Source organism: Halichoerus grypus, chromosome 9, assembly GCF_964656455.1.
Source record: "Halichoerus grypus chromosome 9, mHalGry1.hap1.1, whole genome shotgun sequence".
Taxonomy (NCBI): Eukaryota; Metazoa; Chordata; class Mammalia; order Carnivora; family Phocidae; genus Halichoerus; species Halichoerus grypus.
Genome location: NC_135720.1, coordinates 808,918 through 824,029, shown reverse-complemented (window position 1 = coordinate 824,029; position 15,112 = coordinate 808,918). Strand labels below are relative to the sequence as shown.

Here is a 15,112-nt window from a genome sequence, read left to right as displayed (position 1 = left end):
TTTCCTTCTCTTTCTCCACACCAGGGGCTGTGGGCCTAGGAGGAGAATAGTCACCATGCCATCCTGCACACTTTCCACATTTGGTCCTCCTTTCTTCCCTTGCTAGGGTATTTTGAGTCGTAGCCTGAACCATGCTGTGTAGACTGGACCCTGAACACATGTACCTGCCTTCTTCTACTTCTTGTCTACACATGCTATTGGAGAGCTCCATGCTCCACCTCGTGTTCTAAGGCAGCATTAGACATGGTCTAAATGCAATCCGGCATGGCCAGGAAGACCCAAGCAAAACTTCCCCAAACAAGCCCCACACGACACAGAATTGTAAAATGGGAAATACAGCCTCACTGCCCACTATCAATAAGAAAGAGCTTTTATATTATCCTACATCAATGCTCTTATTATTTCATACTTGACACAAGATAAAACTGATGATTACGATACTAACATAAGGTAAGTTTGATAACATGATGAAAATTATAATTGTGACTTTTTGTTACATTCCAACAAATTCCACCTATTTCTGTCTTCATGTGGAGCAGCCTTCCTCCATGGCTAAACCACAATTTCACAATTTCCCCAACCTTTCTTCCTAAACTTCTCCTGTGACTGGTAGGCCCCCATCCTTCAAACCAGGAACCCATCGGCTCACACCCCAGTCCCCTCTCTTCTGTAGCACCTGGTTTGGATTCCTCATACCTCTTGGCCACAGTCTCAGCCAGGATGATGTCACTGGGGTGCTTTCCGGATGTTCGTTCCGACCCCAAACAGTTAAACATCTGAATGGACGTGTCTTATGACAAGTATACCAGTGGCGCAAGCTGATGGCACAGCCTTCGAGCCAAGCGTGGGCCATGGGGACTCGGCTACATTTCCCAGCAGGACCTAAGGCGCTGCCATGGTCTCTGGGGTCTGAACCCACACTCCCTCGTGAGCTGCCAGGATTCCTGCTCATTTTCAGAGTCCTCTCTTAGCCACATGCCTTGTGAGAATAATTTCATTAGTGTAATACAATCTTCTTCCAAAAGACTCACAAGTCTTATTTTGATAATTGAGCAACAGCACTGGTGAAAAACACTACTTCTTTAACCGTATCTAGTAGTATTCTGAGGGGACCAAAACTTTGATTTTTAGAGGGGACATTTCTCAAAATTTATTTAACAAAAACCTAGTCAAGTAATCTATCTCCTGCTTTTCCAAGAGTCATGCAGTGTCCCTGGCGTAAGGTTGGTGTCACCGCCTCTGACCATGCCGGCCACTTTGGACAAGGGCCCTCCTTAAATTAACTTCCCAGATGTGATATGACAAAACTAGTGCGTACTCTGCGGGGTCTTCGTGATCCCTGCCCTAATGAGGTCGCGACTCCGGGGAGCGCGGCACCCAGCACTCAGCAGGTGTGGGCACCGGGGGGTTTCCTCCCTGGACCTGCAAGTCCAGCACCGTCCCGGGCACGACTCAGCACCAGGAGCCACCGTGGGGGGCGGGGCTGACCCAGGACCAGGGGAAAAGGCTTAAAGGTTAATGGCTGATCTGCGCAAGCATGATTCGAGTCGAGGGGAGTCGCCCAGGATCCGGGCGACGAAGAAGCCTAAGAAGGCGAGGGAGCGGGCGGAGGACGGCAGGCGGCCACGCAGCTGCTGTGCTGAGCCTGCGGTCCGGGCAGTCAGGCTCCAGCACGCGCATGCCCGTTTCCCCCGCCGCACCCTGCGGAAGCCCGTCCGCTCTCCTCTCGTGAGCGGCGCCCGGCACACACGCAGCGCTCCGCACCCCGCTGCCCGGACACGGAGACGCAGACCGCCGTCCTCGGCCGGCACGGCGGCGCTCCCGAACCCACGCGCTCGAACCCGGCCGCCCAGCACGCGCAGGCCATCCTCTGCGCCCAAACGTGGTTTCAAACGCTGATGCGTTCACACGTGACGAGTTAAATGCTGACGTGATTACAGCTCGGAGGAGCCTTCTCCTACAAACAATAGTATCAAACTGCGGCTCTGATGCGCCATTCATACATTCCTTAGGACAGAAGCTGGAGTCGAGCGCTTCGGCCGACGGACGGCAGTGACGACGTAGAACGGAAGAACACACGCTTGAGGAGGAGGCTGCCGAGTTTCGCTCCCGTTTCGGAATGTTAGTGAAGGGCTACGGGGTCTAGAACCGAATCCCAGCCCACCGAGAAACAGACGCCTGTAAGCAGCTCGAGGCCACCGCTCAAGGAGCGTTCCCAGGGTCTCTCCGCTGACCGTGCGCAGGAAAATGCGGGACTTCTGAACAGTGAGGCTTCTCGTTACGGACTCCGCTCGCCGGCAGTCCGCGCCGCACGCGTCCTCAGCGTCCCCAAACCCGCCGGCGCTCCTGTAACGTGAACCGCGCCGCTGCCCATCAGCGTTCGCACGCTCGTTCCCGTCCTGTGTGGCCACCGGCCCCGCGCCGGCCCCTCGCCGCGCCCCGGCGCCAGTGACCGGGCGGAGCCTGCTCCTCCCCTCCCGTCTTCGTGCTGCCCGTACGGGAGAGCGGTCAGGGCGCAGAGCGGCTCTCGGGCCGTCCCGCCGAAGACGGCGTCAGGCCAGCACCGAGCTTTCAGAACCACGACAGCACCCTCCGCCCGCGGGCACGGCGCCCCGCCCCCGCCCCACGCCGCGCACCTCTCAGCGCGCCCGCTCTGCGCCGCTTCGTCCGGACGCTCCTTCACCTCACCGGCGCCGCGTCCGGCAGGGAGCTAAGCGGCAACGCAACGGCGGCCATAGCTGACGCCATCAGGGAGAAGGGCGGGCCCTGCGGTCCGTGCAGCACGGCCTCGTGTCGCGGTAAGCGAACCGGAATCACACGAGCGGACACTTGAAGGCGAACGCCCAGCGGCAGCGGACTGCACGGCTCCCTCACGGCTGACGGGGAACGAGCCACGCGAGGGCCTCCGGGGTCCATGACGTGACCAGCCCGGCGCATGCGCACCGCCGACGTCGGTGTCCCCGGAGGCCAGACGTGCCCGAGCGCCCGAGGCGCCTGACGGCAGCGGACTGCGCAGCGCAGCGCGTCCCCACGTCCACCCCGCGCGGGCGCACACGAGCCTGGCCGACGCCCGCAGCCGCGCCGTAACGCTCCGCCCGAATCGACGTCCCCGGACGCTCGCGCTACCGAGTTTCCGCAGTTGGTATTTTCAGGCAAGACCGCACACCTTCCCGCGTGATCGATTTGCAGCTGCTGCGACTCTCGCCTCGTCGTGCCTCCTCCTGACACGAATGCCCTCACGTTCGGGGTTCTCCTCCTCCCCGCCCTCACTCTGTGCATGGGGCTCTTCTCCGCCCTTTCTCCGGCCGCTCCGGGACTCGCCGGCTGCGGCGCTCACGCTGTGCCCGGGGACACGCCAGGCTGAACGACGAGCACGTTCACGGGGAGCACGCTTGCGCTCCCCGCCCGCCGGCCCGCACGCCGTGGAAACGCGCGTCACCGACACAAAGGCCGGCAGATACAGAAAGCGCGAGGGGAGCCCTGTGCTGCGTGCAGGCGCCGCCCACGAGGAGACCGTACCTGGGGGGCTGACGGGCTGAAGGCCACGCCAGTGACGGTGTCCGTGTGTCCAGCCAGCCTGTGAGAAAACGTGCTCGAACCCACGTCGTACACGTACGCCTGCAAGACAAACACACGGGACTCCCTGCTGACAGGGCCAACGGCCGGCGAGCACGCGCACGAGCACGCGCACGCAGCGGCTCCCCGTGGGCGCCCCCGCGCCGGAGAAGCGACTCCACGACGCCTGCGTCTCTGCCCCTCGCCCTGTCGGGTCTCCACCGTCTTCGTGGATCCGCGGCCCCTCCTGTCTCCGTCGTCCAACCTTACCTGCACGTCCCAAACTGAGTGAAAAGTGGGCTTTTACTGTCCTTTCCCATAAACTTCAGACAAAACCTCCTACTCTTTGCTTCCTACTAATTAGCCTGGAATTCAAGTATTTTGAACTTTTTCTATGGCTGTTGATAAAAACTTACATTCCTCTCTAATGTGTTACCATATGAGAAGATGTGTATGTGTGTAAATATACACATAGATGCCATCAGACACTTCATTTTAGGGACAGAAATCTGGGGTTGGATACCATGCTGATGTGAGATAAGAGATGAGAGATCCAATCAAATTTTTAAGTAACAAAATGTGCAAACAAGTATTTTGTGGACTCTACTGGTAATAAAGAGAAATGCCACATCGCAGCAGAAGCAAGACATCTAGGTGATTCCTTTTCCACAAAAAACCTATTTTAATGTACAAATGAGCCCTTCAGATTTAGAACTTCCAGATGATCCTGCCATTGGTGAACGGTGGTTCCTGAAATAAAGTCTACCAGTGGATATCATATGTATCTTGGAGTGGAGAGATCAAAAGTATGGATTTTTTCTTCTGATCCAGATGTGCTTATTTGAAAAGCAGCTCCTAACAGTTCCCAAAGTGGGCCACTGTTGCTGCCCCGGGCCCCGTGTTGAGAACCCCTGGCCCAGCAACGGTCACACTGTGCGGTTCATGGCCGCCTACAGCTCATGTCACAGACGAACATCAGGTACCCTCATGTTCACGCCGGGGAAGCAGGACACACGGAGAGTACGTGACCGGTATGGACTTCGGGCGTCAACACTGACGTTCTAACCGGGTTTTTCTGACTCTAAGCTTGTGTGTTGTTCTGTGAGGCCGCCTATGACCTCGACTGTCCACAGAGGACTCGGGGCCTCTTCGGACTCGCTGCCCTTCTGGCGACGACTCAGCACCAGCCTCACCACTCCACCGATCTCCCTGCAGGACACGCTCACGTGGAACACTCTCGTGAATAGCACTGGAGGGCTTCCCGGGACTCAGGACCCTCCTTGCATCTGCCGTTCGGCTTAGCGACTAAGGGGACCCACAAGGGCCACAGCTCTCTGGCACCTGTCATGTCTGATCATCACACAGGGAGGTTAACGAGGACGGCACAGGCTCACCGCACACGGACGTGTCATCCTGTCCACCTCTGAAGACACAACTATCACCGTTCCTGCCCCGCAGACGAGGACACCAGGGCAAACAGCTGCTCACGTCACAGTCCGAGCTCCTCGCCAGCACGCGGTGGCTGCCCTTACTGGAGCCACGCCCCGCTCGGCGTGCTCCCATCACTGTCATCTGTGCACGTGTGTGGGTGCCGAAGACTCGATGCCACACTGGCCAGTGGTATAGCCAGCATGGACCCCTGCTGGCAGTTTCCGGTGAGGCTAAACCCACGCCAGCCCACAGACCCACAGCCTCACTCCTCCGTGTCAGCCCAAGAGAAACGCAGTGTCCACACAAAGACCTGCAAAAAACTCCTCAGACAGGTGAACCGACAACTACTTTATGCCCCATATATAAACCGTGTGCTAATAAAAAATGTAATTCTTGGAGGCATATGTTGGTCACACACCCCCTGAATCTCTCTAGATCCCAAACCACGGAGAGGAAGCAGGAGCAAACATCTCAGCACGTGGGCATCTCCACAGGGAAAACCACCCTGGAAAGGGGCACTGCGCTCCGAGAAGCCCACACGCGGGGAAGTGACCACCAGTGCTCCAGGAGAGCCCCAGCTGTACCGCACTCAGGAAGCAGGAAAGGGGCCAGTATTCGAGGTGCGTGACATCGAGGTGACCTGTGATGTGGGGGAGATGAGTAGGACGGGTGAAGGAAGAAGCAAACATGCAGAGAAGCATGAGGGCCAGAAGCCGTGAGAGCAAAGGATTTCAAGAAATGAGAAACAGCGGGAAAGAGGCCGGGAGGTGAGGGAGTTGGGCTGGTGGTGCTCATGTTCCGGGAACCAGCTTCAGTACAACGTGGGACATAAATCCAATTACAGAAGTAGGTCAAGTACATGCTGATGGCTCCGGTTCACATGGTTAGACTCCAGGGAACGTGCATCCAGGCTGATGGAGAACAGCAGAGACCACAGGGCAGGGAGAGAGAGGCTCTGGGCAGAGCGGCCCCCACGCGGCAGGAGGGGACGGCTGGAGGGGCTGGGCAGAGAGGGAGATGCTTCTCCCTCCCACCCCAGGAAGGCCAGAGCAGTGGGAATCGGACAGGTGCGGGCGGGCTCTGATGAGAGCACAGGCTCTGAAGGTGGCCTGACTCTTTTCAGAGCAGCGTCTGGAAAAGTCCTTCTTGCGACTCCTTCTGTTTTTACCAAATTTTGAGTGGGGATTAGCACTGCCTTGCATTGGCGAGGATCTCACAATGCTCATAAAATGATGTCGTGATATCAGGAAGGACATCTAGATAAGGGTCATTTAAGAAACAGCCTTTCATTTTCTATATGAAAATGCTTTCAGGTGTGGGAGAAAAGATGGCGGAGGAGTAGAGAACCCTATTGCAACCAGTCCCAGAATTGAACTGGATATCTACCAGACCACTCTAAACACCCACAAAATCAGCCTGAGATGTGATCTGGATCTCTACAAACAATATCGTGGGCAGTTGGTTTTGAGGTATGAAGCAGGGAGCCGTGATTCCGTGGGCAGATATGGGAGGATAAATGGCAGCGGCAGGGAGCCTGACCGTGGGAATCCTACACCGCTGGTGAGCGACAGCCTCGTGCGCTGTGGATGGGGCACAGACTCGCAGACCAGTAGCGGCGGGGAAAGGACTTTAGGGCAGCCCCTGGGACAGAAACCTGGAGCGGTGGGGTCATGCATGTGAACTGGGAGTGGCTGGCAGTTTTAGAAGCACAAAGGGCAGAGATGTGCCCCGACCTGGAGGTAGGACTGGGGGCGCTGCAGAGGGGCACACAACCCAGGACGCCGCAGTTTATAGCATCACAGAAACAGAGACAGTGTGGCCTGGAGAGCTCACTAAAGAACAGACTGCAGTCTCTCTGTTCTGAGGAAGAGGGTTGGAAACGGTCTCTTCTGCTCTGACTCATGGAAGAGACGCAGAAAGCTGCCCGGGAAAGCCGCCAGAGAACAAATGCCCCCCAAAACTGGTTCCCACTGAGCCCATCCCCCACCACAGGGGGGCAGGGCAACTCTGCCCAAACAGGGTTGCCTGAGTAACAGTGCGGCAGGCCCCTCCCCCAGAAGACAGGCTGGGAAAACAAGAGGCCAGCAACCCTAAGGTCCCTAGAAAACAGGTGCATCTTGCTTGGGTTGTGGTCAATAATTTGGACTCTATACATTCCCTCAACCACCCATCAACAGAATGACTAGGAGGAAGAACCGCCAAAACAGGAAAGATTCAGAGATTATGACTTATGCTGCAGATTTACAAATGGATGCAAATATAACCAAGATGTCAGAGATGGAATTCAGGCTAGCAATTGTGAAGACAGTAGCTAGAATGGAGAAATCAATTCATGGCAACATAGAGTCTCTAAGGGCAGAAATGAAAGCTGAATTAGCAGAACTTAAAAATGCTATCAATGAGATCCAATCTAATCTAGATAATCTAACAGCTAGGATAAGTGAGGCAGAAGAACGAATAAGTGACCTGGAAGACAATTTAATAGATAAAAAGGGAAAAGAGGAGGCCAGGGAAAAACAAATAGGAATCCATGAAAATAGAATCAGAGAAATAAGTGACACCATGAAACATTCCAATGTCAGAATTATTGGAATCCCGGAGGGAGTGTAGAGAGAGAGAGGACTAGAATATATATTTGAGCAAATCGTAGCTGAGAACTCCCCTAATCTGGGGAATGAAACAAACATTCGTGTCCTATAGGCAGAGAGGACCCCTCCCAAGATCAAGGAAAATAGGCCAACACCCCGGCATGTAATAGTAAAACTCGCAAATCTTAGAACCAAGGAAACCATCTTAAGGGCAGTTAGGGGGAAGAGATTCCTTACGTACAGAGGGAGGAACATCAGGATAACGTCAGACCTATCCACAGAGACCTGGCAACCAGAAAGGCCTGGCAAGACATATTCAGGGTACTAAACGAGAAGACCATGCAGCCAAGAATACTTTATCCAACAAGGCTGTCATTTAGAATGGATGGAGAGATGCAGAGCTTCCACGACCGGCAGAAACTGAAAGAATATGTGACCACTAAGCCGGCCCTGCAAGAAATATTAAGGGGGGTTCTACAAAAGGAGAAAGACCCCAAGAGTGATCTACAACAGAAATTTACAGAGACAATCTATAAAAACAACATCTTCACAGGCAACATAATGACAATTAATTCATGTCTTTCAATAATCACTCTCAATGTGAATGGCCTAAATGCTCCCATAAAACAGCACAGGGTTGCAGATTGGATAAAAAGACAGGACCCATCCATATGCTGTCTACAAAAGACTCATTTTGAACCTAAAGATACATCCAGACTGAAAGTGAAGGGATGGAGATCCATCTTCCATGCCAGCGGACCTCAAAAGAAAGCTGGGGTAGCAATTCTTATATCAGACAAATTAGATTTTAAACTAAAGACTGTAGTTAGAGACACAGAAGGACACTATATCGTTCTTAAAGGGTCTATCCAACAAGAAGATCTAACAATTGTAAATATCTATGCCCCCAACATGGGAGCAGCCATCTACATAAGCCAACTATTAACCAAAATAAAGAGTCATATTGATAACAATACATTAATTGTAGGTGACCTCAATACTCCACTCTCAGCAATGGACAGATCATCTAAGCAGAAAATCAACAAGGAAACAAGAGCTTTGAATGACACACTGGACCAGATGGACCTCATAGATACATACAGAACATTTTCCACCCTAAAACAACAGAATACTCATTCTTCTCGAGCGCACATGGAACTTTCTCCAGAATAGACCACATACTGGGTCACAAATCAGGTCTCAACTGATACCAAAAGATTGAGATTATTCCCTGCAAATTCTCAGACCACAGTGCTTTAAAACTGGAACTTAATCACAAGAAAAAATTTGGAAGAAATTAAAAACACTTGGAAGCTAAAGACCACTCTGCTCAAGAATGTTTGGGTCAACCCGGAAATCAAAGAAGAACTTAAACAATTCATGGAAACCACTGAGAATGAAAACACATCAGTCTAAAACCTATGGGATACTGCAAAGGCGGTCCTAAGGGGGAAATACATAGCCATCCAAGCCTCACTCAAAAAAATAGAAAAATCCCGAATTCACCAACTAACTCTACACCTTAAAGAACTAGAGAAAAAGCAACAAACGATGCCTAAGCCATGCATTAGAAGAGAAATAATTAAGATTAGAGCAGAGATCAATGAATTAGAAACCAGAAACATAGTAGATCAGATCAACGAAACTAGAAGCTGGTTCTTTGAAAGAATTAATAAGATCGATAAACCACTGGCCAGACTTATCCAAAACAAAAGAGAAAGGACCCAAATTAATAAAATTATGAATGAAAGGGGAGAGATCACAACTAACACCAAGGAAGTAGAAACAATTATTAGAAATTATTATCAACAACTATATGCCAATAAACTGAGCAATCTGGATGAAATGGAGGCCTTCCTGGAAACCTATAAGCTGCCAAGACTGAAACAGGAAGAAATTGACAACCTGAATAGGCCAATAACCAGGAACAAGATTGAAGCAGTGATCAAAAACCTCCCAAAAAACAAGAGTCCAGGGCCTGATGGATTCCCTGGGGAATTCTACCAAACATTCAAAGAAGAAATAATACCTATTCTATTAAAGCTGTTTCAAAAAATAGAAACAGAAGGAAAACTTCCAAACTCATTCTATGAGGCCAGCATTACCTTAATCCCCAAACCAGGCAAAGACCCCATCAAAAAGGAGAATTTCAGACCGATATCCCTGACGAATATGGATTCCAAGATCCTCAACAAAATCCTAGCTAATAGGATCCAACAATACATTAAAAGGATCATCCACAACAACCAAGTGGGATTTATCCCCAGGATGCAAGGTGGTTCAACATTCGCAAATCAATCAATGTGACAGAACACATTAGTAAGAGGAGGGAGAAGAACCATATGGTCCTCTCACAACTGATGCAGAAAAAGCATTTGACAAAATACAACATCCTTTCCTGATTAAAACTCTTCAGAGTATAGGGATAGAGGGAGCATTCCTCAAGTTCATAAAATCCACCTATGAAAAACCCACAGCGAATATCATCCTCAATGGGGGAAAGCTGAGAGCCTCTCCCTTAAGATCAGGAAGACGTCATGGATGCCCACTCTCGCTACCATTGTTCAACACAGTACTAGAAGTCCTAGCAATAGCAATCAGACAACAAAAAGAAATAAAAGGTATTCAAATTGGCAAAGAAGAAGTCAAACTCTCTCTTTTCGCAGACGACATGATACTTCATGTGGAAAACCCAAAAGACTCCACCCCCAAATTACTAGAACTCATACAGCAATTCAGTAATGTAGCAGGATACAAAATCAATGCACAGAAATCAGTTGCTTTCTTATACACTAACAACGCAACTGTAGAAAGAGAAATTAGAGAAACGATTCCATTTACAATAGCACCAAAAACCATAAGATACCTTGGAATAAACCTAACCAAAGAGGTAAAGGATCTATACTCTAGGAACTACAGAACACTCATGAAAGAAACTGAAGAAGATACAAAAAGATGGAAAAATATTCCATGCTCATGGATCAGAAGAATAAACATTGTTAAAATGTCTATGCTACCCAGAGCAATCTATACCTTCAATGCCATCCCGATCAAAATTCCAATGACATTTTTCAAAGTGCTGGAACAAACAATCCTAAAATTTGTATGGAATCAGAAAAGACCCCGAATCGCCAAGGACATGTTGAAAAAGAAAAACAAAGCTGGGGCATCATGTTGCCCGATTTCAAGCTATATTACAAAGCTGTGATCACCAAGACAGCATGGTACTGGCACAGAAACAGACATATAGACCAATGGAACAGAATAGAGAACCCAGATATGGACCCTCTCTATGGTCAAATAATCTTCGACAAAGCAGGAAAAAACATGCAATGGAAAAAAAAGACAGTCTCTTCAATAAATGGTGCTGGGAAAATTGGAACGCCACATGCAGAAGAATGAAACCGGGACCATTCTCTTAACACCATACACAAAGATAAACTCAAAATGGATGAAAGACCTCAATGTGAGACAGGAATCCATCAAAATCCTAGAGGAGAACATAGGCAGTAACCTCTTTGACATCAGCCACAGCAACTTCTTTCAAGATGCATCTCCAAAAGCTAGTGAAACAAAAGCAAAAATGAACTTTTGGGATTTCATCAAGATAAAAAGCTTCTGCACAGCAAAGGAAACAGTCAACAAAACAAAGAGGCAACCCACAGAATGGGAGAAGATATTTGCAAAGGACACTACAGATAAAGGACTGGTATCCAAGATCTATAAAGAACTTCTCAAACTCAACACCCAAAAAACAAATAATCAAGTCAAAAAATGGGCAGAAGGCATGAAAAGACACTTCTCCGAAAAAGACATACAAATGGCTAACAGACACATGAAAAAATGTTCATCATCATTAGCCATCAGGAAAATTCAAATCAAAACCACATTGAGATACCACCTTACACCAGTTAGAATGGCCAAAATGGACAGGGAAAGAAACAACAAATGTTGGAGAGGTTGTGGAGAAAGGGGAACCCTCTTACACTGTTGGTGGGAATGCAAGTTGGTACAGCACTTTGGAAAACAGTGTGGCGGTTCCTTAAAAATTTAAAAATAGAGCTACCCTATGACCCAGCAATTGCACTCCTGGGTATTTACCCCAAAGACACAGATGTAGTGAAAAGAAGGGCCATATGCACCCCAATGTTCATAGCAGCAATGTCCACAATAGCCAAACTGTGGAAAGAGCCGAGATGCCCTTCAGCAGTTGAATGGATAAAGAAGATGTGGTCCATATATACAATGGAATATTACTCAGCCATCAGAAAGGATGAATACCCAACTTTTACATCAACATGGATGGGGCTGGAGGAGATGATGCTAAGTGAAATAAGCCAAGCAGAGAAAGTCAATTATCATATGGTTTCACTTATTTGTGGAACATAAGGAATAGCATGGAGGACATTAGGAGAAGGAAGGGAAAAATGAAGGGGGGTGGGGATTGGAGGGAGAGATGAACCATGAGAGACTATGGACTCTGAGAAACAAACAGGGTTCTAGAGGGGAGGGAGAGGGGGGATGGGTTAGCCTGGTGATGGGTATTAAGGAGGGCACGTACTGCATGGAGCACTGGGTATTATACGAAAACAATGGAACGTGGATCACCACATCAAAAACTACTGATGTATTGTATGGTGACTAACATAACATAATAAAATAAAACTTAAAAAAAATAAATAAAAAATAAAAAAACTAAAGTATCTATTTCTACCCACTTTCACATAATCAAAGTACCTCATTTATAGTGAACTCAAGTATCTATCATAGCAGATGACAAAGAAAGACGTCAATGGAGCACATTTAGTTACTTATGAACTAGTAAAATTTTAGAATAGATTTTCCTACTTAGAAGTTTCATAAAATAGGGGCGCCTGGGTGGCTCAGTCGTTAAGCGTCTGCCTTTGGCTCGGGTCATGATCCCAGGGTCCTGGGATCGAGCCCTGCATCAGGCTCCCTGCTCCGCGGGGAGCCTGCTTCTCCCTCTCCCACTCCCCCTGCTTGTGTTCCCTCTCTCACTGTGTCTCTCTCTGTCAAATAAATAAATTAAATCTTTTTAAAAAAAAGTTTCATAAAATAGTTTTCCATCCTTTTAAATTCCATTCTCATCAGTTAAACTGAAAAAGAAAAAAGTTTATACGATAAATCTTTCAGCTAAGTGGTAAAAGTTATTTTTTTTCAAATAAAGTCTATAGTTTCCTTGAGTTTTTAGAAATTTCTCTATGTCTTTTTTTATTTAGATAACCCATATAGACTTGTAGTGAGTTGAATTGTGTCCCCCAAAGTGATATGTTCAAGTCCTAACCCCAGGACCTGTGAATGTAATCTTATTGGAAGTAGGATCTCTGCTGATATGATTATGTTAAGATCATAAGATCAGCTTGGATTTAGGGTGTCCAGTGACCAGTGTCCTTGTAAGAGAAAGAAGAGGGAGAATGGCGACACCAGGGAAGACAGCTGTGTGAAGATGGGGGCAGACACTGGACTGATGAGCCCCAAGCCAAAGCATGCCAAGGATCGGCAGCCGGCTTGAGGAGTGGAAGGGGCCAGGGGCAGACAGTTCCTCAGGGTCTCCAGGAGGAACCAACCCTCCAACCCCTTGATTTTAGACCTGCAGCCTCCAGAACTGAGAGAATAGATTTCTGTTGTTTTAAGCTGCGAAATTTATGGTGATTTGTTGCAATAGCCCTAGGAAACTAACACAAAACCTTTTTAAATATGTTGAGGACACATGGATATGTATCAGTCTCTATTCCAAATCCATCATAAGACATGTGTGTCTAACATGTAATGTATGTCGGGGAGAGGAAGGGAAGGCAATTTCATTAAAATAAGTGCATTGAGGGACGCCTGGGGGGCTTCGCCCGTTGAGCGTCTGACTCTGGATTCGGGCTCAGGTCATGATCTCAGGGTCAAGCTGGGCTGCTCGCTGGGTGTGGAGCCTGCTTGAGATTCTCTCTCCCTCCCTGTGCTCCTCCCCCACCTCTCTCGCTCTAAAATAAATAAATAAATAAAAATTTAAAAATCGATTTAAAACAATGAAATGAGTAGGCTGGGCCAGTCGGCAGGGCGGCAGGGGGTGTCCTGCCAGCCCGCAGTGGGGCTGGGGGCCGCCAGGCTCCGGGCTCCCCGGCGCCCGCACTGTGCACCCACGGGAGGCAGCGGCAGAGGAACAGTGTGACATCGGGCAAGGGCCCGAGGCAGGGCTCACCGGAGCGGACGGAAGTGGGCGCTCCTGCCGGCGCCCTAAGTACCTGCGGACCGTGGCAGGAAAGGTGGGATGGGTCACTGACCTGAGACGTCAGCGCTGATGAACAGCTTTGAAGAGGGGATGGGTGCCAGGGACAGAAAGCGAGGGCCGGAATCTTCACTGCATGATGTGCAAACCGACCGAAACACCTGCAGGGTCCAAACTGGCTGTCGGCTCGCGGTCACACCGCCAACCTTCCCGCACCACCACCCGCCCCGGAAGGACCTGACGCGGAAGGATGTGAGAAGCCGCAGGAGGGGCTGGGGCCCGACGGGGCCCCCCAGCAGGAAGCGCGGACAAGAGAGAACGCCTGGCGCTGCCCGCAGACCACGGCCCGTGCGCGGACAGGGTCGGGAGCAGCCCCGCCGGGATCTCGACACCGAGCGGATCCACCAGCGCTCGACACCAAAACGGGGTCGCGGGGCAGCAGAACGGCTCGTCGGCGAGGGGGCCCCGCAGCAGCCCCGCGCGCCCTCCGACACCCGCACCGCACGGCGAAGCGCGGAGCCAGTTCGACCTGCGCTTTTCTGGCGCCTCCGCGCCGCCCGCCCAGCGGCTCAGGCGGATCCCGCCGCTTCTGCTCAGGGAAGCGCAGCCCCGTGCGCCGCGCGCGGTGTCCGCTCGGCCGTGTCACCGTTCAGAGGCGGCCACACGAGCACGTCCGCGGGGGGCCGTGGCGCAGTCCCCGGAGGCCGCGGCGTGGAGGCCAACAGCGGCCGCAGCGCTTCCAGGGCCACGGCGACGACCACCGCCCACGACACGCTGAAGCGCCGCCGACCGCGGCGTCCGCTCTCACCCCCAGCGCCGCCGGCAAGCGGATCCTTAGGTAGGAGCTGATCGGGGACAGCCCGCACTGCGCCTCCCGACCGTGCGCCACAGAGCGCCCGCGCGTCGGCCTCCAGGAGGCCCGGCCCTGGGCACGCGTGTCCGATGAAGGGCTGGCGCAGCAGGATGGGGCGGGGCGGGGCTGGACGGGGAGGGGGGGCTGGACGCGGGGGGGGCCTGGGGGGGCTGAACAGGGGGCTGGGCGGGGGGGGCTGGACGGGGAGGGGGGGCTGGACTGGGGGCTGGGCGGGGGGCTGGACGCGGGGGTGGCCTGGGGGGGCTGAACAGGGGGCTGGACGGGGGGCTGGGCGGGGGGCTGAACAGGGGGCTGGGCAGGGAGGGCTTGACGGGGGGGCTAAACGGGGGGGGCTGAGCGGGGGGGCTGGGCGGGGGGCTGAACGGGGCTGGGCGGGGGCGCTGAACAGGGAGGGCTGGACGGGGGGCTGAACGGGGGGCTGGACGG

The 15,112-nt window shown here is 51.5% G+C and overlaps 1 protein-coding gene across 1 annotated transcript in view; it reads right to left on the bottom strand.

The window, feature by feature from the left end:
* The window catches only part of WDR27 (WD repeat domain 27), a 112,852-nt gene that overhangs the window by 33,310 nt on the left and 64,430 nt on the right, over positions 1-15,112 (bottom strand). The window contains exon 25 of the mRNA XM_078054453.1: positions 3,520-3,618. Coding sequence (XP_077910579.1) covers positions 3,520-3,618 — 99 coding nt within the window. The remainder of the gene's footprint in view (positions 1-3,519; positions 3,619-15,112) is intronic.